At 45.0% G+C, this 22,727-nt stretch overlaps 1 protein-coding gene across 2 annotated transcripts; it reads right to left on the reverse strand.

Moving 5' to 3' along the window:
- Window positions 1-1,988: 1,988 nt before the first annotated feature.
- GMCL1 (germ cell-less 1, spermatogenesis associated) lies at window positions 1,989-22,406 on the reverse strand. 2 transcript variants are annotated; one of them, XM_082072848.1, is made up of 14 exons: window positions 22,094-22,406; window positions 21,162-21,270; window positions 18,244-18,340; window positions 17,546-17,643; window positions 16,962-17,074; window positions 16,217-16,282; window positions 15,958-16,042; window positions 15,644-15,734; window positions 14,351-14,491; window positions 10,371-10,440; window positions 5,469-5,544; window positions 4,509-4,654; window positions 4,222-4,309; window positions 1,989-3,259 (listed from the first exon to the last, which is right to left on the reverse strand). In XM_082072848.1, exons 1-14 carry the CDS (start codon window positions 22,273-22,275, stop codon window positions 3,131-3,133), a joined length of 1,491 nt encoding a protein of 496 aa, XP_081928974.1. In that variant the 5' UTR covers window positions 22,276-22,406; the 3' UTR covers window positions 1,989-3,130. The 2 variants fall into 2 exon arrangements, with proteins under 2 accessions (XP_081928974.1, XP_081928973.1); XM_082072847.1 differs by having other exon boundaries at window positions 21,147-21,270; window positions 22,094-22,405.
- Window positions 22,407-22,727: the final 321 nt, after the last annotated feature.

Below are 22,727 nucleotides of genomic sequence, written 5' to 3' on the forward strand. Positions count from 1 at the left end.
AGCTCCAGCCGCTTTGGGTCTGTCCAAAGCATCCAGGCTGGGGGGTCACACAACCATGAAGCCCACGTGCTGAGCTCGAGGATACGGATCTGAGCTTCATGAGGGCAGGGAGGATTTTTGGCTGGATACACACAAGGATCCCGTAATCCTTGAAAGCTTTTGCTTCCCCTTTGCTTTGCATCAGAATAAAGCAGGGTCTGGCGCGTTATCGGGGAAAAAGCACGACTTGAAGCGTTAGGACACCCCCACGTTGAGCTGCGGGCGTTATTAACCGCTTGGAGAAGCTTCTGCTCCGTTTTGTGTCCAGGGCGATGAGCACCAGAGATGTTCGCTGCACAGTCTGATTGTAACTTGGGTGGGACTGTAACCTCACACCAAAACGTTCCACGGGATGTTATGTGAATGTGTTTCAAATGAAGAAGGGAAGATGAAATTGTAACTATTGCTATGAAGGGAAGATCGAATCTATATGTAGGGAGGGATGGACAGACTGACCAAGCGGACTGGCGCGGTCTGTCTCTCCTCCAGTACGAAGCGCTGCTCTGTGGATTGAGGACGGCGTTTGTTTCGCTTGGGTTGGTCCCATTAAGATGCATTTTCTTTGCACTCCTGGTGTTGTGTTGGCACCTTCTCCAGGGTCTTCTGCGACGCTGGAGACACCGACCTTTCCTCCCCGGCAATTCTCTCATTGCTACTTGTTGCTGCTTTAAAAAAGAATAATTAAAAAAAAATATATATATATATGCAAGCAGCAAATTATTGAGCCTTTCAAAAGGAATTTGCCTCTTCTTGAAGTCAAAGGTTGCATAGGGAGAAGCGTCACAGTGAGTCACCACGATGTGTGAGGAGCACGAGAGCTCCCGTGGTTTGACCCCAGGTCTCTTATCAGGCAATTCAAGCTGGCTGGGAGATAAGGGGGTGAAAAGGCCCCGTGCATGGCAGGGAAGCAAAACCCACAAGTAACAAGGTCCATGACAGCACAAAATGACCTGGGATGGGGGGACCCCTGCTCCTCCACACCCCCCTGCCCTCCTGGCAGAGAAAAGAGAGCAAAATTCTTCTGACACACCGTTGTTATTGAACCGTTGCGCTTGCTCGTAGAAGAAGGGTCACCGAAGGAAAAGGAGGCGATTCCTGCTCATTTGGACAAATTGGTGACATCCCCGCCAAGTCTGGAGCAAAGAAAATGCATCTTGATGGGGGTGTTGGCTCCCTCTGGGCCAGGGGGAGTTAAATGAAGCCAAAGACTGTTGGGCTGCTAGCGGAAATGAGTGACTGTAGATTCACCTGATGTTATTTCGTGTTTACAATATTTATTTTTAGTAATTGACTGCGATGATATGATATATAGGCTTCCTTATTTTTGTACTTTTCATACCGTTTTCCCGAGTGTGGTGGTGTACTCCCCAGCTCCCCCTCGCCACGATTGCTGCTCCTAGTCGGTGACAAATAAAAGAGACAAAAAAACAACCGAGCACCCATTTTCTGGGGTGAGTTGTGATGTGTTTGGGTTTCTGTGACCATCCCCATCCCAAATCTGTCCGTGGGGAAGAAGCACCAAAGCTGGGAAGGGATTATTTCTTTGCATTGAGTCCCTGCACAAGCAGGAGGGGGAGGGAACCAGGACCCCAAAGAACAAGGCAAGGAGTTGGTTATGTCTAGAAAAAGTATCATGATTAGTTTAACATAAGCTCTTGCAGGACCTGAACCCTCAGCACATAAATTAAACCCAGGTATTTTAATGTAGCCCTTTTGTTCTGTCGTTAACAAGCAGCCCCTATTTCTTTCCACTGAATCAATGAGTTTTAAAGACTTGGTGCTTCTAGGTATAAAAAGACAAAGTGCTTACTTAAATAAATATTTGATGCAGGTGAACGCCTTAAAATGCTTCTTTCTGCTTCCCAATAAATAGGATACAGTGCAAGATTATAGAGATGCATCCACGGGCTAATTCTAGGAGAAAAAGCTATTAATGGTAGAAAAGGATGGACACTTGAAATCATTTATTGACAAGTTGCCATGTTTTTCCATTTTGCCCAACACATTTTTGTCCTTGTTATAAAATACAAATGGTTTTCTATTTTTCTGACAACGTTAAAAAAATAGGCTAAAGAGGCAAAATTCCCACTTTGAACCCCCAAATCCTGCTGTAGGGATTCAAAATTCAAACAGACAAGCATAAAACTCAACAGACAGAAAAAATGAACGCGGTGCATCACTTACACTCGACTCCTTTGTCAAACCAACGGAAAGGAATCCCTTGCTCCCGGCTCTTCCTTCGGATCCTGTGACCTCGCTTAACTGATGGGAAGTTTGGTAACACACACAACTCAAAAGGCACTCGAAGGTCACAAGTTCCTGAGCTAAAACGGGATATATTCCCAATGTTACAGCTGAAACAAGTCGCAAAAAACGATGTTTGGAAAGTGGTGTTTGGTTCACGAGAGTGTAATAAGTGCTGCTGCTGTGTCACAGACTCAAAGGATGGTTAGTACAGGTTTTCAGCACATGGAGAATGATAATTCACTTATGAGCATATTCACGTGGTATAAAAAGAAAGGGAAATATCTGCTGCAACATTTAAAAAGTCCAAGAACAAGAAAGAAATGTACGGGTGTGAGATGCAAGAAAGGCTTAAAACCCAGCAGGTTTGAAAGTCCGTGCAGTTCAATAACTAACAGAAGTTGACAGGCAACATTTACACAGATGTACTTGGCCCTAATGGAAAAGGACCACAAAATAAAGCAGAATATGGAGCTGGTATTTACAAACTAGTTGTTAAAAAAACCAAAAAGCAACACAAAACCCACACGTCCTATCACGTGTGCTCCGAATCCCAATTTCCAATTTGGCTCAGTTTTCGCCCAGAGAAATCAAGGTGTAACGTTTCCCAAACACGGAATGGCTACTGTCTGAAGATGCGGAACATAAATAAGAATTAAAAAAATAGGGGATAACTAGTTTTGGCCTAGATAATTTCTGATCTTCAGATATGCATAGGAGTATACTAAGGCCATGGATATATCAGCTACAGTGTAAGGCCTTTGTTGTCAGGGCTCTGTGCGTCAGCAAGGCAGGTAACGGAAAGCAGAGAGTCCTACAAGCGCTACTGCGTCCCAATGGAGAGGGCTCAGGGTTCCGAATTCTCCGGCAGCGCCTCACCCTCCGTTTTCTTCTGCGGCGACGTGTACAAGAAGTTACAGCAGATGTAGAGCGGGAAGATGAGGAGCCTGCTGTCCAGGTTCATCACCACCTGCTCCTGCGAAACAAGGGGACATTTGCACAGTGAGCGACGCGGATCAAATAAAACCACATGAGGTTGATACTAACAGTCGTTCTATAATTTTAATTACTATAGATTAAAAAGCAGAAGATAAATCCCCAAGATAGTAACTCACCTTAAGCAGAGGTTTGATAACGCTAACACTGATAAGAGAAAATAGAACCGTAGGAAATGGCTGAGTAAACGTCACCTTCGGGCACCCCGGGGAGAAAAGGAGACGACTCTGCCACCAGCAGCTTCGGGAGATTTAACCACCCAGGTTAAATTCTAGTTGGTTGGTAGGAACTGGTTTTAGCCCAAGAACTTTGGCCTAGCAAAACTGAAACTTTCTCCTACAGCGAGGATGCCATTTACAAGAACAAGTTTTCTATTACTCACCATCTACATATCACTGCTGATTAGGAATTAAGAAACTTGATGACCAAGTCTTTCACATTCCTTACAAAATTCTGCTGCCACAGAGGCGGAAATGGGCACGTTCTCTTCAGAAAACTCCACGCCTCTCTCAGGCTTTTTGACAGAATAATAACTACCACCCTTGAACAATATGCAGATGTTCTTTTAATTCTTCAGCTTATAACGCAAGAGTCTTCAAACAAGCTTCAAATTTGCCTCTAAATAAGCAGGAGGCTGCTGGACACGTTCTGCAGTAATCTCAGCAGCGCTGGGGGAGTCGTTGTCCAGCCGAGCGCGACCCCACAGCAGCACCAACCTCACAGTTATCCACCTTAATGAAATCCACGCTACCCTGCTCTAGTTACACTTCCCAAACCAGCGTTATCTTCAACCACATCTAAAAGGAACGCTTGTAATTCCACATAAGCAATAACAACAAGAAGAGCAACTTATCTTCAAAAGCATTGTTGATTTCTCAGCATTGGTTTCATGCCCTGGACTCCACAATTCAAGTTCAACAGCTCAAAAATCCACAAACATACCTGGTCCTTCTCAAAGGTTAGGATCTGATATCCTGTTGCTCTACTGCAAATGATTTTCCCACTGCTGTCAAAAGAGGCCAGACGTAACCTAGGGATAGAACAACACTTACATTACTTAAATTCCCAGAGCTTAGTTTTTCCAGCTCAGAGAGTTTCTCCCAAGGAGAAAGAAGAACGTTTTCAAAGCTTGGCGGCAACAAAATGTAACGCAAGCGCAATGGAAAGATGTAGTAACAGGAAGACATTTTAGCATGCACGGCAGGGTCTGCCTGGGTGGGCAGGTTTACCTGAAGGCGATGTTCCTCCGAGGCTGCAGGCTGACCGACCCGCTGCACGGCTGATTCAGCGTGTTCCGCTTGAAAATGATGTAACGATTGGTGTAAGTAACGAGCAGGTCAAAGCCAAAGTTGAAGCCCGTCCACCGCCAGCAGTACTGAAGAGAAGTAAAAAAACCAGGTTGTGACGTGAATAATAAGTGTCACCTCTCCAATAAATCACACTGGGGAGCAGGATTCTCGGCTACAGGGATGTGTGGTGGTTCCTGGATGCTTATTTGGAATATAACACATCTTGGTAGGCAACCACGCACTTTGTGGCCTTTGTCTTGTGTAGTTATCTGTCTGCAAGCTCAGTACCAGCTGCCTTCCAAACGTACAGAAATACATTTAGCACAAGTGGATCTAAACCACGTCTGTAAGCAGTGCTGTGTTTGTGAGCAGCACTTCACCACAGGTCCCGTCCACGCTCAGCGCGCTCCTGGCAGCACAACAGCCTCACGTTTGGCGACTTCGGTGGGAAACAAATGCACGTTTCCTATATTTTCACAAGACCTGTTACCTAAAGACACGCACGTGTATATGGAACGCATGGGGGTTCTGGCTGTTTTATCTAGAAAGCTGCTTTTTCCAGTTAAAAAGACACCAGTGATCACAGGTATATTTGAGCTGTGTGTATTTCACAGTCTCAAATGACAAGTCACGGCTACATCCCCTCCTTTCACACACTACAGGTTTTGCCAAACATGGACTTGCTTGCAGCCCAAGAACGCAATTAAAACACTAGATCCTTATTCACGGCAAACACAGCAGGTTTTTTCATCCTTCTAGGGAGAGCAAAATAATTTAGCGTACCATCTCCATTACATCTTCTGGATGAAGCTTGACAATTAAGACCTACGTGTTTTGAGAATACAGAACATGCCTAAGACATGTCAGCTCCGCACAGGCGTCGCCACGTGCCGTACTTACATCACCGTCCTTTGCAAGTTTTCGACCACACCTCATGCTGTTTCCTTCCATTTCCTCTTCATTTAATTCTTGAGGCCTACAAGAAAAATGCAACTTTAAGGACACTTCAGCTTTGTGTGGTGCTTTAATGCGGGAAAGGTGAACAGAGCGGAGTAAACGGGTCGGACTGTACGACCGACCCTTCTTTGAGCAGAGCTTAGACTGGATGACCTCCCCTTCCTACCTGAGCTGTCCCATGAATATCCAAACACTGCACAAAACCGCAACACAAAGCCGGTCGACACACCTCAGTCAGGTAGGACTTGTACAAAAGAACCTTTCCAGGTAAGAAAATAACAGCCGTTGCAATGAAAGAGTCCTTTTTACGTGCAGTGGTGTGAGTGGGGAGGCACAAATAACCACCAACGGCAGGATGGTGCGGAGCAGCTGTGCTGTGAAGAAGCGCCCGCAGATGGTGGAAGGTTTCTCAAGTGGCTGGTTACGCAACTTGGCTATAAAAAGTTTACCCCCAGCAATCGCAAAGTGCCACAAGCTCCTGGGTTCTGTCACCCTACACCAACGTGAACTTGTTTCACCCAACAGTTTCCATGGGCGCTTCAATACGCAGGAAAATCCTGCGGAGCCAGCGGGAGTAAAATCGGCCCCGGTTTTCCAGAGGTATGTTACTCACTTTAGATACGATTACATCATTAACCAAATAAGCCACCATTGCCAGAAAGTCTTCAAGTTACACTGAGGAGAAACGCTTCGAGTGAGTATTATAAATCACAATGAAAGGCAACCCCCCCCACGCACGTTCAATTAAACCACAATATCAAACAATATCCTTCGAGCAAGAAGGAATGCAGCGTCTGTTCTCTTCCTACAGCACACAGGAACTTGCGGCTACAGCTTTTACGAATAAACTCAGTCTGTGGGCTTTTCACCCCCTTTCTGTAAAAATAAATCCTGGAAGATTAAGTATTTTGTGAATAAGTTAAGCAAATAAGTTAATGACGCTAAGCAAATTCATCCAAGAGCCTCCCATGCGCCTTTTCCACATCTTCTAGCTGAACTGGTTAGCTGACCCAAATTCAGTAATGGTGATAAAAGATTTATTTCTGTTTAATTAGTAACAAATTTCACAAACATTAGTACGTGGTGTTCAGCCAGACATTAGTATTTCCCTCTCTCAGCTCCTCGAGCAGCCTCAGAAGATGCAAAACTCCCAGTTTCAACCACTTGCACTGGCCTAAACAGTCAGGTTATTCTATTTCCCGCTTGAACGTTGCCAAAGAGACTATGAGAGTAGAAGCAATTCTCGTCATGGACTCGAAAGATCTGTCTTGCATCTGCCACAGAACAAACTCCAGCCCTTTTAAATGCAAACTACATAGGAGAGAAGCGTTTTCTTCTCATCTCTAAAGTTCTCAAAAGAGCAAACCACATCACACATTCCGAAGCAATATCATTTCCATGTTGGCAGGCCTGGAATAAGAAGGTGCAATTCTGCTCTGCACCAGGTGGGATATGAAAATAGAGCCTCAGCTTTCTAAGTTTGCACCCTTATCTCTACAGGAAAAAATGTGTTCAGATACTGATAGAGGCAGTGAGGGTGAGCGGAAGGGCAGAGCTGGAGAAGAGGATGTTCTCACAAAACCTCAATTCTTTCCTTTTAGCTACAGGTTGGTCAAATGCCCAAAATATTTAATACAAAGGAACATTTGCACGTCTTCCCTTCTAAGACACCAGAGCTCGCCAGGCCAAAAAGTGATCTCAGGGCTTCAAATGACATTGATTTTTCTCAGAGATCGCTCGCTATGCACTAACGACGCTCCAGGTATTATTAACTACAGGGAAGGTCTCCAGGCACCCGTACCCACACCCCCATCTCCACAGAACACCCTGTTCAAAGATAATTAGTCCATTATTGCCTATTAAACAAACAGTAAGCTGGATGCCACCTCGAACCAGTTGGTAAACTACTAAAGTCAGAACCTAAGAAATACTGAGAAGAAACATGACGTTTTACTCACTTCTTCCCATCGCCATCAATGGAAGAGCTTGGCAATGAATCTCTTACTCCAAAGAGATGCGGGCAAACAGATTCTGCTGCGGAGTAAAATTCCCTCTGCCTGAGATTTTCAGTTTTAGCCGACTTATAAAACAAAAAGAAATCCCATACTGCGAAAGAGCAAACTAGACAAGCAAGAAAAACGTGGTGAAATACTCTGCTCATTCTAAGGGGCACTGAAATCATCAGCCCTGTAGTTGAACACGAAAGTTGCTCCTTTAAAAGCTGGTACGATCCCCACCATCTTCACTGCAGTTTTCTATGAAGCTGACAGTTCAAATGCTCTCACTGTGTTACAGTGAACTACCAAAAGACACCAAAAAAAGCAAATATACAGTCTTATCTCGTGTCAGAATTTTTATGACTATGTTAATACTCATTTTCACATTAACTGTGCTTCCCATACAAGCACAATCTACAACCATCTACTATTAGATACGTCAACGACAGCATTACAAGAAAAATCTTCCCAAAACAACAACAGTATCAGAAACAAGCTGCGACCACCTGAGATTAATCTTGAGGAGCTAAATGATGAGATCACAATGATGTACTTCACCACCTCCTGAACACTGCTATGGCCAAAGAGAACCACTTCTTCAAAATCCTCATTAATCAAAGACCAAAGTCAGAGTTCTGGGGATTTTTTAATGCTATAATAACATCAAAAGGGAGTAATTAAGGGAATATTTCCTATATAATACACCATTATGCCACAGGATGCTGGGGCTAAAGCATAAGCTGTTTCAAAACAGAACTGTCTCTATTTAACAACAGGTCTGTTGGTGGCTGGTCGTTCAATAACAATCCAGCCAAAACCTCCACCTGGTAAATCCTTAACCACTCACTGCCGGAGAAGCGCATCAAGAAGATCCATTGTTCACCCCGAAGGAAGAGGAGGGATTTGTAACTCTGCTGAGCGCTGCACAGCCTCTGCTTCAAAACAGGACAGCGTTTTCAGATTGCAATTGATAAGCGAACCTACCACCACAATCAAACACGCTCGTCTTCAGAACGGCAAACACTGGGCTAACAGAACTGATGGAAGAAAATAAAGAAGCTGGTTTATCGGTATTTGAAATGTAACAAACATTTTTCAGCTTCCTGACCTGACATTTGTTCTCCACAAAGCACATGAAGAACCATGAGAGAGGATAAAGGCACAAACAGCTCCCCCAGTCACATTTTGGCAGAGGTTTGGTATTTAGAAAGTGATTAAGGGACCTGGCTCAAAGCAACGTGGCAAAAAGCAAAGCAGAAGGAAACAGTTTATGATCATGCACATACATGTGACATACGTTAAATCAACGTCCAAGCCTGATAACCCGTGTGGGGCACAGGCTGAGGACGCCCAGCTACGCCTTCCGCACAAACACCAGTGCAGCCACCTGCAAATCGTTGAAAGGGCACAGAAATGTGGGGGTTGTCGTGGAGTTTCCTCAATGGCAATGCAACGGCAACAGTGCAGCAAGGAGAAAACACAGGATAACTGAGGGCACAGGGTCTGAGCAGGGGAGAAGGATGCACTGCCAGGGAAGGGCTGGAGGTGCTGGCAGTGCAGAGAGCTGCCAAAAAAAACACAGGGGGAAATTCAAAGGGAACGAGGCAAACGGGTCACAGGGTGCTGGGCCCTGCTGGGTGCTGGGCCCTTGGTCGCTGCCTGGGAGGCTGGGATGGGAGCAGCAGGAACAAAGGTTTGCGTGGAGTGTAGGGGAAAGGGACCTGGGGGTCCTGGGGACAGCAGGGGGACCATGAGCCAGCACTGGGCCCTTGTGGCCAGGAAGCCAATGGTACCTGGGGTGGGTTAGAAGGGGGTGGTCAGTAGGTCAGAGAGGTTCTCCTGCCCCTCTGCTCTGCCCTGGGGAGACCACACCTGGAATCTTGTGTCCAGTTGTGGCCCCTCAGTTCCAGCAGGACAGGGAACTGCTGCAGAGAGTCCAGCGCAGGGCAACCAAGATGCTGAAGGGAGTGGAGCATCTCCCGGGTGAGGAAAGGCTGAGGGAGCTGGGGCTCTGGAGCTGGACAAGAGGAGACTGAGGGGTGACCTCATTCATGGGGATCAATATGTAAAGGGCAAGTGTCAGGAGGATGGAGCCAGGCTCTTCTCGGTGACAACCAGTGATAAGACAAGGGGTAATGGGTTCAAACTGGAACACAGGAGGTTCCACTTAAATTTGAGAAGAAACTTCTCAGTGAGGGTGGCAGAGCCTGGCCCAGGCTGCCCAGGGGGGTTGTGGAGTCTCCTTCTGTGCAGACATTCCAACCCGCCTGGACACCTTCCTGTGTAACCTCATCTGGGTGTTCCTGCTCCATGGGGGGATTGCACTGGATGAGCTTTCCAGGTCCCTTCCAAACCCTGACATTCTGGGATTCTGTCATCCTGCATGAACAAAAAATGTCAAATTGCCTCCAGCGCACCGCCAGCTCCTGCCCAGCTTGCCCAGGGAAGCAGGACCGTAAGGCTCCTTCCCACCTGCAGCACTTTTCTTAAAGCTGTCCTTAAAACACAAGGCTAATAAGTTACACTGTCACAGCCTCAACACATATTTCAAGGCAAAGCACCGGTGAGAAGCATTAACCAACATAAAAGAGAATACAGAACATCCCTCCCCCGTGTTCACCTCTGGTCACGTTATACAAGTTTCCTATAGTTCTGCTGTTCAAAGGAGATCGGACAGTCCAAGGGAACAGATGGTTCCTCAGAGAACAGCAGAGTTGAAACCCCCTGATTTGTGCTTCCCCCCCGCTCCTCTTAACGTGAACTCCAAAGGTTAATCATGTCAGTATTTATATGAGAGGAAGGTTTCTAATTTAAGAAAGAAATAAAGGAAAGCCTGTAATATACCTACCCAATATCATTGTCTTGTTCTGCTCTGAGCATGGCAAACCACTGCTGTTTGTAAACAGAGGACAGCCATTCTAAAATTAAAAAAAAATAAATAAGCTTGGCGTTGTCTTTGGAGCTGGGAATGGGGATATTCATAAACATTTGAAATATAGAAATAAAACAACATTGAAACAATAAGGTTACACATTAACTGGATGGCCTGTGCAAACCCACCACTTGTGTTATTCATCTCCAGGCCTCAACTCGCAAGCAGCGGCACAGATAAAAACCAACACCTAACGCTCAGTAACTCAGGACCATGTTCGTCTTATGGAGCATTCGCCATTGCCAGAAGTGATGCAACTCAACCCGTTTTCTCAGCGCGCAAAGTTCTGTTTTGCCAAGGAGCTTGTTAACGAGCTCCTGGGAGAAGATGATGATTTCTGAATCCCCAAAGGGATTCTACACAAGTTAAACAAGAAGAAAACAGAACCAAAGGATAAAGGAAACAGAGACTTATCACAGATACGGTGAAAACAAACAGAAATTGTCCCCTACTGGGAATAAACATAAATCATGTCTTCCTGTGAGAACACCATAAAGATTTTATCGGCTGTATTAATTTAACAGTTGCAACCAAGAGATAAATCAGAACAAAAACTTACAGCTCGCAAGTCAGTTACACAAAAGGGATCACAGGGACCCAAAAGCACAGTGTGTAAGTTCTTCTCAGTGGAGATAACGACCAGGGGCAAGTACACAAGGTCACGTACAAGAACAAACTCAACGGGGATGGCAGGAGCAGTGAGAATCACTGTTAGCACAAAACCACAATAGGTGGGTGATGAAGGTGATAGAGGGAGAGGGGAGATCACAGCGCTGAGATCTCCCTGCAAGTCCCAGATGCAAAAATTAAACCCAGGCCTTGCCCTGCTAACCCTGGAGTAAAGATTCAGAGATGGGACCAACATGGGCATTAACCACAGTACAACAGAAAGTATAAAAATGAGTTAAGGAAAACTGCACAGGGAAGGAACAGAGAATGGATGTGCTAGAAGGAAGAAAATAACCAAAATCAGGAGATAGAGCATCTTATCTAGTGTTGTATATGTACGTATCTATTTAATACACCACATTCCAACTGCAGCTGAACACTGAACACTTGGCTAGAATGACTGCTGTCTCTTACATCTCTTCTATGCAAACAAGAACTCCTAATATAGTATTGCAGCTTTCTCCTGCAGGTCCTTGAGAACAATTTCACCTACAATAATCTAAGAAGTTTCCACTACAATACAAACCACCCAGCAATTCCACCTGTGCAGACCTGGGTGCGGTGCAATCACCTGAAATCCTGGATGCTGGCAGCCAGTAACCTTTGCAAAAGCTTTTTATTTCTTTTATTTTTTATTAATCAGTGGTAGAGCAAACACATCAGATACTCTTCCTGCACTAACCACACACTCTCAAACCCTCATTGCTCTACTTTCCCTCTGTACCACTACAAATCAACCCTGTATCAGCGTTGAAAGAGAAAACATTTTGCTCTCTAGCACCTTGTGAACTATGCAAAAATGACACGTTCTTTCTAAAAAGCACAAGCAAATCAGCCTCAAAGTTGCCATTAATCTTGTAACAATTTAAGGAAAACATAGATAGAAGGCTTCTGGGTTTAGTGTGGGCACAATTTATTCATGGGAGAACACTAAGGGAACGCTGCCCACGGCAGTGCCGATAACAGCAGCAACATTGAGAAGGAAATCAAGCACAGTACTAAAAATTTCTGGTTTGCAATATCTTATTCACATGCTGACAAAGCCACTTTGCATGGAAATAACCCACAGTTCTCCTATATCATTAAAGATCTAAAGGGTCCTTCACCCCAAGTTAACATTTTTTATTACAGAATGAAGCTGTACACTTGGGTTATAATCTGTGCCAATCCCAATCTTAAACAAGATGGATTATATTTACTTTACACATCAGTTAAGCACATAAAATCTCACACGTCAAAGATGAGATCTCTTTTTCCGCGTTGTTTTGTGTGTGACACAAAACGTTTTCACTCGCTCAAGGTCCAAACCTGCCCCATCTACTGGACACAAGGGATGGAGCATCACCAGCGCACGGCTCTCAATGCGCTGCCTCCACCTGCTGTTCAAACAGCACTTGGAATAGACATTTCAGCACAGGATAACCAAGTTCCTTCATATTTTACTTCGAAGCAGTGCAGAAAGTATTCTCCATCTCTTACGGTATTAATTTAAACCAGAATCGGGAGGAGGAAAACCAGGACATTCAAGCAGTGGGAATTGTCGGCTTGCGCTCATGAGATGGACAGATTTCTAGCAAGGAAAGGACGTCACCCCCTCCTCACAGGTACCCCCATCACAGAGTCACAATTCGGTTCTGACAGCCACGTTCTTCAAGAATTTCAGAGCGACAGAGCTGCTCAAGGTTGTCCAGACATTGAGCTACAAAGAGCAATCAAGCCATTATTTGTGGAACAGACAAGGTACAGCAGGACGACTCACACATCATCTTAATGGCAAGGAAAGGGTTTCAAAAGCATCTAACAATTTGCTCAGGCTCTAAACAAATCTCCTGAAGAGTCTGTTTTGGCATTATACCATAGTTGTGTTGACATCTATGGCAGCATAAAAGGAAAAGCCAATATGAGATGAAAAAGAAATTAAGTTTATAGGAAGAGAGCAACGTAACTCAAAGGGTAAATTATTTACGTGTGACAAGAGTCCCAAGCGACCCCCAAGGCTACAGATGACAAGAACACAGACGTCAAGGAGTTTCAAATAGGAGTGATAAACAGCTCAATAAAAGCAGGGTTGATTTTGGCAATTACACCTAAAACCAGACATCAGAGGCACAGATGAATGGACAGGTACAGTGCAGACAGAAATAAACAACAGCAAAGCCGTGTATGTGAGAGCTAAGAAAAAACCCAAAACACAACAAACACCCACAAACCAAAAATACCCCAAACTGTCAGAGAGTTAAGATGGCAAATTCAATGCCAAGATTCAACTCTGACAAGGGAACCCTGAACAGAGTGAAATACGGAGCAAGGACACCAGGAGCCAAATTCAAAGGCAGAGCATGAGGTGTCCGAACACTGAGACAGGGAACACAACTCGCTCTGAAGAGAAAAGTAAAAATGAATTTAAAAAACAAAAGGAAAAAGAAGGAGGTGCAGGTGTTTCACATGATAAAAGGCATGAATGAGAGTGGAAAAACATTTTCAAGCGTGAGCCCAACTTGAGAATTCATTTCCAGCCTTACTCATGTATCAGCAGCCAGGTTTACAGAGCTCCCAAGCAAAGAATAAACCAGCTCTGAACTCAGACTTCAGCAGAGAGATGAGAATGGGCGTTTTTATTGTTTAGTGGTAATATAATGTTAATAGCAGTATTCTGTAATAATATTAAATAGCATTTCACCCCATGGGCTCCAAAAAGCACCAGGACCTAGAATGAGGGTGTATTTTACACAAGTCCAAATGCAAATAAAAGGACAAGAGCAAAATACATAAATACCCTTTCTCCTCCAAAAACATCCTAAGTATCTGTTACTAAATAACACTTGTCTTTGAAGACGGGAGAAGAGTTCACAGCATTTTCATTTTTAGATGTTGTTCCAAATCCTATCAAAAATTATCCAGCTCTTTTTAGAAAGCTAATGGCTAGGAAACAGCTGAGTCACAGAAAGTCTTGCTCTCTTAAAAGTTTTGGAGTCTTTTTTGCACTTAAACACTGGTAATGTACTAAATATTGATTATAGAGTATTTTGATAAACTGACTGATCAACACAATGCTTAACGCACCTACGTGTGTGCCTATTAAGACTTTTATGCATGTAAATTTAATATTCAGCCTCTGCTGAACCTTCAGCCACAACTGAGATGTTGGAGATAAACACAAGAGTGATAAGACCAGTTGCTCTGCTGGGAAAGGCCCACAAATCCGGCTCAGCCGTGTCTTCACTCACCTGGGGGTATCAGGGAATCTCTCTCCACAATTCTGGCCGATGCCAAATCACTGACGATATACGGTAACCTCAAGTGTGCGAACACCGGCAGGAACGTGCTCCCCTGTTCTGATTCCAGGAACGCAACGTCACCCTCAAAATCTGTAAGACACAGCACCTGTGTTACCATGTCTTTTCCTAAAGATTTTCCAGATCCTATTTCTATTTGAGATTGAGGTTTAACTTGGTGATCAGATGCAGTTATTACAGCCAGGCAAAACATCTTTTGCAGCTAAAATTAAGAAATTCCTTACATTCAAGTCCCTTCAGCAGAAACGTTAGGCCAAATTTGAATTATACTAGTGTCTTCTACTGAGAGGGCAACAAAAGCTTATCCTAACTGAACAACAGCAGAAACTACAAAGCACAAATAGTGATGACATCTGCTCACTTGAAAATATGTGGACAAAACAGTGGCAAAGCTCTCAGGTTCCAGTATAAGTTGGGGAATGACCTATTAGAAAGCAGCGTAGGGGAAAGGGACCTGGGGGTCCTGGGGACAGCAGGGTGACCATGAGCCAGCACTGGGCCCTTGTGGCCAGGAAGCCAATGGGACCTGGGGTGGGTTAGAAGGGGGTGGTCAGTAGGTCAGAGAGGTTCTCCTGCCCCTCTGCTCTGCCCTGGGGAGACCACACCTGGAATCTTGTGTCCAGTTGTGGCCCCTCAGTTCCAGCAGGACAGGGAACTGCTGCAGAGAGTCCAGCGCAGGGCAACAAAGATGCTGAAGGGAGTGGAGCATCTCCCGGGTGAGGAAAGGCTGAGGGAGCTGGGGCTCTGGAGCTGGACAAGAGGAGACTGAGGGGGGACTCATTCATGTTTACAGATGTCTAAAGGATGAGTGTCAGGAGGATGGAGCCAGGCTCTTCTCGGTGACAACCAATGATAGCACAAGGGGTAATGGGTTCAAACTGGAACACAGGAGGTTCCACTTAAATTTGAGAAGAAACTTCTTCTCAGTAAGGGTGACAGACACTGGAACATGCTGCCCAGGGAAGTTGTGGAGTCTCCTACTCTGGAGACATTCAAAACATGCCTGGACACCTTCCTGTGTAACCTCATCTGGGTGTTCCTGCTCCGGCGGGGGGACTGGACTGGATGAGCTTTCCAGATCCCTTCCAATCCCTAGCATTCTATGATTCTGTGGTGTTGAGAGCCTGCTGGAAAAGGGGAGAACGCTTGGAAGCGAAGGAAGACTGTTGTATTTTAATCTAACCCATGTCTTCCCCAAAGCAAGGCCGTGCTGGTCAATCCTACCTTTCATACGCTTGGCAAACCAGGCATCAGCTTCAGCGAGGAGTTGTTTCAAAGAGCCGTTCCAAGAAGGCACTAGCTGAAGAAACATCCACTAAGTCAAACAAACAAACTCGAGTTAATTGAAGTTGTCAAATAAGTAACACATGTACTATTAAAGAGCCATTTTCATAATGCATTAATTCCTACAAAGATTCCAATACTCTAATAAATACTTTTGGTAAATACCAAAAAGGGTAAAACTTTCATCATGTTACAAATGTTACTATTGATGAGTTCAACTTGATAAAGCCCCAGTCGGCCCCTTTGCCACACACCTTTTTGAGAGCAGTATACACATCCATTTCCACTTGCATTACAAACAGGTTAGAAGAGCTAATCAGCTGTTTCATGAGGTTTATGCTGGAGAAAAAAAGAGAAGAAAATCATAAGACTTCTACGAGACAGTACAGATAACACCAAGCAACAAGCTAAGTAACAACCAACCACCAAGAACCTGGAAACTTATTCATAGTGCGTTATATACTCTGAAATAAATTGTACTTCAACACTGAACGTTAATTGAAGCCCGAATACCTGAGTTCTTTGAAGAGTTCAACACTCTGGTGAGTCATCAGGTTATTCAAGAGCCATTCAAGGCACCTGCATTAAAAGCAAGGAATTAATACCTTCATCTTTTTCTCATGTATGTCAACATTCCTGCAACAGTTGCTCAGGCTCACAAAGCCTGGGTAGGTACCGCACAATTTTGAAATAACATGAGACATGAATGCAGAAAAATATGCAGAAGAGTTATTACAAAAACAAAGTTTACCCCAGAATTTTCTGAAGCTCTTAAAGTGGCATTTAGTTTCTCTCAGGGTACAGTGCAAGCTAAATCCAAAGTAATGCCACAAAAAGCATTGAGAACACACTCGCTCCCAGCAGAAGGAAACAGTTTCCACTAACCTCGGCATTCTGCTCCCAAATGTGTAATTATCCCTCCTAATTAAGATAAAGTTAAGCTTAAGTTCTGCTTATTAAAGCAGCTTTACGATAAAACAGTCAATGATCACAAGTATTATTTCACTGTCGCACTGAAGACCAAACATATTGTCTTTACTGATGTAATTAATTCATCCACAGCACAGGCCAATCAATCTACTATAATCTACACCAATTTGAAGGTAATTGATTATAGTAGAAATTCAAAAACTAAACAGAAGGAGAACCCAAGCCAGACAGCTCTTAAAAACCAACAACCTGGGCATTATTTTACTGTTTGTAAATTCACACTTTTAATTAGCAGCATACAAAGCAGCTTGGAGAAAGTAATTCTTACTTTTTCTTCACAGAGTCTAACCCGTACGTCTCCGCTGAATTATAATAACCACAGACGGTTTTTGCATTAATGGTTTCCTTCATTGTTTCACCACATCGCTGGATTAAGCCATCCTGCGGGGAGGAGAAAACCCACAAATATTCAACGTTTTAATTTATTAACAGGATACGTCAAAAATTGTGCAGTTCATACAAATGTTCATGCCCAAACAATTACCCAAGTCACGCGGGCTACAGTGACCTACGCTACGCAATCCAGAAAATTTAAAGCAACCGTCCTCAGAAAAGTACAGTTTTCTTAAGAATATATCACATGAAAGAAAAGCTTAATAAATACCCTCAGGGTAGAACAAATGAGCTGTTAAAACATATTTTATTCTACTCCTAGATAGGATTCTCAAAGCAAAACTTAATGTTACAACTGAATCTTAGTCACGGCATCTTAAAACAAAACGATTGTGTTACGCTTAGGTCTGAGGAGATGATTCATTGCTCTGGATGAAACAGTGCACACGTGAGAGTATATATGAACTGTTATCTTTATGTAAAAAGAAAACATAAAGATACAGCAGACGTGTTACTTACGAGCTGCAGCATGCAGGCTGCTGCTAGAAGCGCAACGACTCGGCTGGGTTTTATTAAGACATCATCTCTGTACAGTGAACCAAAAGCCACCTGGAGAGCTGAAAAGACACAAGTATCAAACAAATATGGGACGTGGAGTACGGATAACTAAGAGAATCCTTAAATAGAAACAAACCGCACTAGTGCTCGGGATAAAAAGCCCAAGCACACACGTAAGCTGAAAACGCAGATCACGGCGTTGATCAATAAAATACAATTCTTTTCACCATTTAAGCAAAATATTCACCTTAAACAGTCACCAAGGCATGGGACGGGGCAACGTGGAGAGTGGGAAAACTCGATCAAAAGCACCTAAACCTCGTGATCCTCCCCTGCCACTGATCACTGGTGTAACGTTGAGACATCGCTATGATGCTACAAGTTCTCTGTGATTCTTCTGGACAACACAACTTCTTCACTCCACGGCGCTCAGAGCCATAAAAACCACTCTGCCCAGTCCCGCTGCGTCTGAGTTCAACTCCACTGGTGACCCCAGTCAAGCTCAAAACTGAACGAGCACAGAACTCATTCTCTCAAGCTTCTTATTTAGTAGTTTGAAAATTATTCTTTAAAATTTTTTTTTTTTCAGTTATTTTTGGTCAGGTTCAGCTTTGCCCCTATGTTCAGTGTTTATGTTAAAATAAAAGCTTCCCACTTACCCTCTATATCGATATTTTGGTCAGGAATCTCCAACTCTATGACGTTCATATTAGATTCTTTCCAAGATCCGCTGAACATACTGGAAAAGTAGCCTGACTATATGAGGGAAGATGAGAGCAAAACAACTCAAGTGAGAGATTTCATTCAGATGAGGACGGTCAAAAGCAGCACATGGAACAAAAAATCGTTAATATTTACCTTTACGCAGAGCAAAATGTATTAAGGGAACCATTCACAAGCTAAAACATTCTGACATACTTCAGAAAGGGCTAATTGTAGTTGTTCTATTTCCGAAGGTGGAAATGTGTATAGAAAATTTGGACCATGTGTATGTAATCAGAGTAACTAAAGAGCTTTAAAGGGCTAGAAAAGCCACATAAGCTCTTTTCCTACAAACCACACCACCAATGGGGATATAATTAGTCCAAGAATTAGGTCCTTAATGTTATCAGTGGACAACAAATCCTGCAGGCATTAGGAAATGCCAGGTTGGGTATTGGGGGAAAAGAAAAAAACAGGCATGCAAGACATATAAATTAATGTACAAGGTTGTAGTCTCATACCAAGGACACATACACATACACCATTTATGTAAATATACCTTTTATTATAAAGTGTAAGGCATATAAAACTAGAATTTGATAGGTTTCCATCCCAATGAAGTGAAATACACTGCTCTACTAGGATTCATGATTTTCCTTCTCAGCAGCAGATGTGCCCATTATGAGATGCTATCACTCACTGAAGTTTACCTGAGAGATCAAAAAAATAAAGTCTATTTGTACAGCACCATATTCCCTGACCCCTTAACTCAGCATTTCAACCCAGGGTGGCAAATCAAATCAAAATCAAAATTGCATTTTATATTACATAAATATTTCTATACCTCCAACACATCCCCTAACTCCGATGACACACAACACGCTGCTCTCAAAACCACGACCGTATTCATCGTACCAGTCCTCATGAGGCCACCTTAGCTTTGCCAGGAAGATCGACTCCTCAATTTGCTGAAAATTCATCATTTTAGTAAAGAGCATCAGCAAAAGGAAACCCTCCGTTTCTCCCGTTTGCTGCTCACGGGTAGGGCAGCACCTCACTGCCCTTTACCAAACTAAACGCAGGAACGGAGACTCGGGAAGCGGAAACATTCAGAGCGAGTTATTCTGCTCAACAAGCCAGAGACGGAGTCAAAATTTCATTTAAGAGTCATTTAACTTCCAAAATGTTTTACCTATAGTAACATAATTCCAACGACAGAGCATGAATCGAAACAGAGCAATTAACTTGAGCACATTTCATCTCACGAGAACATTGCTTGTACAAGGCCCCTACAGAACAAATCCTCACTTTTCAAAGCCTGTTATAAAGCATCCATGGAAGCGATTAATAATCAGTTTTAGTCACCAGCCCACTAGCTTCACAAACTTGAGACGCAGCAACAACAGAATTGCAACAATTAATAACGCCATCACCAACCGGCCTAAGGAGGCATCAGCAATGGGCCCACCCTGTTGATGCTGCACAGCCCAAGTCTGACTGTCCAACCTGTTTATATCCCCCCTTCGTTAAATCAAGCGTGATTAATGATGTATCTGCAGCGTCCTCTTTGGTCACACACACCCATTGCTCAACCTTGTGCTAGACACAAGTGATTTTCCTGCCCTTGTTTTATGCTCTGTAAAAGGTTCTAACACATGTAAAAATAAAGGGCTTTTTCCTACAAGAAAGCAATGAAATTTCCCTCACTGCAGCCAACGCAAGGAATTGTTTTACCTGCACTGTGATCATGGCTTTTACGCAACAAAATCAAGAATTCGTTTCTACCATCACTTATTACACCATAGAAAATGTGTTCAAACTGCTGAGTGTCTCACAGCGCCATCTGCACCCTGTAACACACAGAATCATTTTGGTTGGACTTGACCCTTTAGATCAAGTCCAACCGTAACCCAACTCTAGTGCTAAACCACGTCCCTACAAACCTCATCTACGCATCTTTCAAACATAAAACTGCTTTGTGTTTGCCTACAGCTACCAAAGTGCACGTTTTCAGCTATGGTACCTCATCTTACGTCCTCTTCCTGCTTCAAATAAATTGCTTCCAAGGTCAGACTCCACTTTAACGTCAGCAGCACAACTGAATTAGACATTTCAACACAAACCCATGGTTTCTCCCCACTTCTGTCCCAGGACAAGTAATAAAGGGAACAGTCAGTAAAGATAACTGTACCTCTTCACTCCCAAAGAGTAACACAAAGAACTTCACCTTCATAGAAGTCCAAAACAAAACGCTGGTAGAAACAGCATCTTTTTTGCAGGTACGCACTAAGATGTGTTCCTTTCCAGAGCTTCTATGCACACCTTCCTCAAGAAATAACAAATACACCAATTTCCACGAAGAAATAACAAATAGAGAGACCCAGCTCCAGCAATTTCACTTTAGGTTCCTACACCCAAGTACCAAACAACAGTAAAACTGAACCGGGCCAGCACATATCATACGAATCCATTCTGGAAGCGCCTTCTTCGCTCTGCAATAACATTAACATCACAAAAGACTCTCGGTCATTTGTTTAGCAAACAAGAACGTATTCTCAGGACATCAAAAGACAATTTTCAGGGCTGTTTGCACAACGGATGTGCCAAGGTTAAGATGAGTAGATTAAAACAAATTAAATAGAGACAGAAGTGAAGAAACTTTTCAAACACAAAGCTCCAGCTACGCTTCCTAACGTTACTCTCAAAAGCACAACACAAGCTGTTTAACTGTTTGCATCCACAGAAAGAGTGAGAAGTCAAAAATATAAAGAAAAAAAGAAAAAAAAAATCTCATCACAACATTTACCAGATATTATTTTATTAAAAATAGAGTTTCTACTGTAATAAATAAGTTGCTTACCTGACGCAAATATACCTTATGCAAGTTCCACTCCTCTCCCAGAGCACAAATTTTGATATCGCTGTTCTCGCCATTCAAAAACAGAGTCTGATAAATATACTTAAAAGTGCTTTTCAGTTTTTTCCTACACAAAAAAGGCAAACAGAGATACACTCCTTCAATTTTTCCTGTTCCAGAGCAGCACTAATACACACCACCGGGTATTTTTCTCCCCACCCCCACGGTTCCCCCGCTCACAGAATCCCAGAATGTCAGGGATTGGAAGGGCCCTGGAAAGCTCATCCAGTGCAATCCCCCCATGGAGCAGGAACACCCAGCTGAGGTTACACAGGAAGGTGTCCAGGCGGTTTGGAATGTCTGCACAGAAGGAGACTCCACAACCCCCTGGGCAGCCTGGGCCAGGCTCTGCCACCCTCACTGAGAAGAAGTTTCTTCTCAAATTTAAGTGGAACCTTCTGTTTTCCAGTTTGAACCCATTGCCCCTTGTCTTATCACTGGTTGTCACCGAGAAGACCCTGGCTCCATCCTCCTGACACTTGCCCTTTACATATTGATCCCCATGAATGAGGTCACCCCTCAGTCTCCTCTTGTCCAGCTCCAGAGCCCCAGCTCCCTCAGCCTTTCCTCACCCGGGAGATGCTCCACTCCCTTCAGCATCTTTGTTGCCCTGCGCTGGACTCTCTGCAGCAGTTCCCTGTCCTGCTGGAACTGAGGGGCCACAGCTGGACACAAGATTCCAGATGCTCTCTCCCTCTTTTACTGCAGCTGCTGCCGAGACCTTCCGAAGCCAATAAGAAGCGACCCCCCCAGACCCACCTCACACCAAACCCTTCTCGTCTCTGCACAAGCCCCTGAAACGCGCTCAGTCCCCGAGTGTCCCAGTCTCGGCCCCACCGCCCGCCCCTCAGCACCGCGGGGACAGCCCGCACAGCCCCGCAGCCCCGGACCTGCGCGGGGTGTTGAGCAGCCGCTCCTCCCGCTCGGCCTCGCTGTCGCTGTCGCTGTCACCGGGCCCCTCGGCCCCGCCGCGCTTCCTCTTGCCGCCCCGGCCGCCGCCGTCCCCGGCCGCCCCATCGCCGCGCGCGGGGCTCGCCCGCCCCCTCAGCACCCGGCTGCTCAGCGAGCCCATCGCCGCTCCAACGCCGCCGCCGCCGCTTCCTCATGGGGCCGCCCGGAGCGGAGCAGCGACAGCGGCGCCTCAGCAACGGCCGGCGGCGGCCATGGCGGCGCCTGCGCCTGAGCGGCGGGGGCGCATGCGCGGGGGCGGTGGCTGCGCTCTGCGCATGCGCGGGGGCGCTGAGGCCGCGCCGGGGCAACGTGGATACCGGTGCTGCCGCGGGGTCCTAGTGCCGCCGGTGGGATCGCGGATCCCGGTGCTGCCGCGGGGTCCTAGTGCCGCCGGTGGGATCGCGGATCCCGGTGCTGCCGCGGGGTCCTAGTGCCGCCGGTGGGATCGCGGATCCCGGTGCTGCCGCGGGGTCCTAGTGCCGCCGGTGGGATCGCGGATCCCGGTGCTGCCGCGGGGTCCCGGTGCTGCCGGTGGGATCGCGGATCCGGTGCTGCCGGAAAACCCCAAATCGC

This window comes from Streptopelia decaocto (genome assembly GCF_964273445.1).
Source record: "Streptopelia decaocto genome assembly, chromosome: 25".
Classification (NCBI taxonomy): domain Eukaryota; kingdom Metazoa; phylum Chordata; class Aves; order Columbiformes; family Columbidae; genus Streptopelia; species Streptopelia decaocto.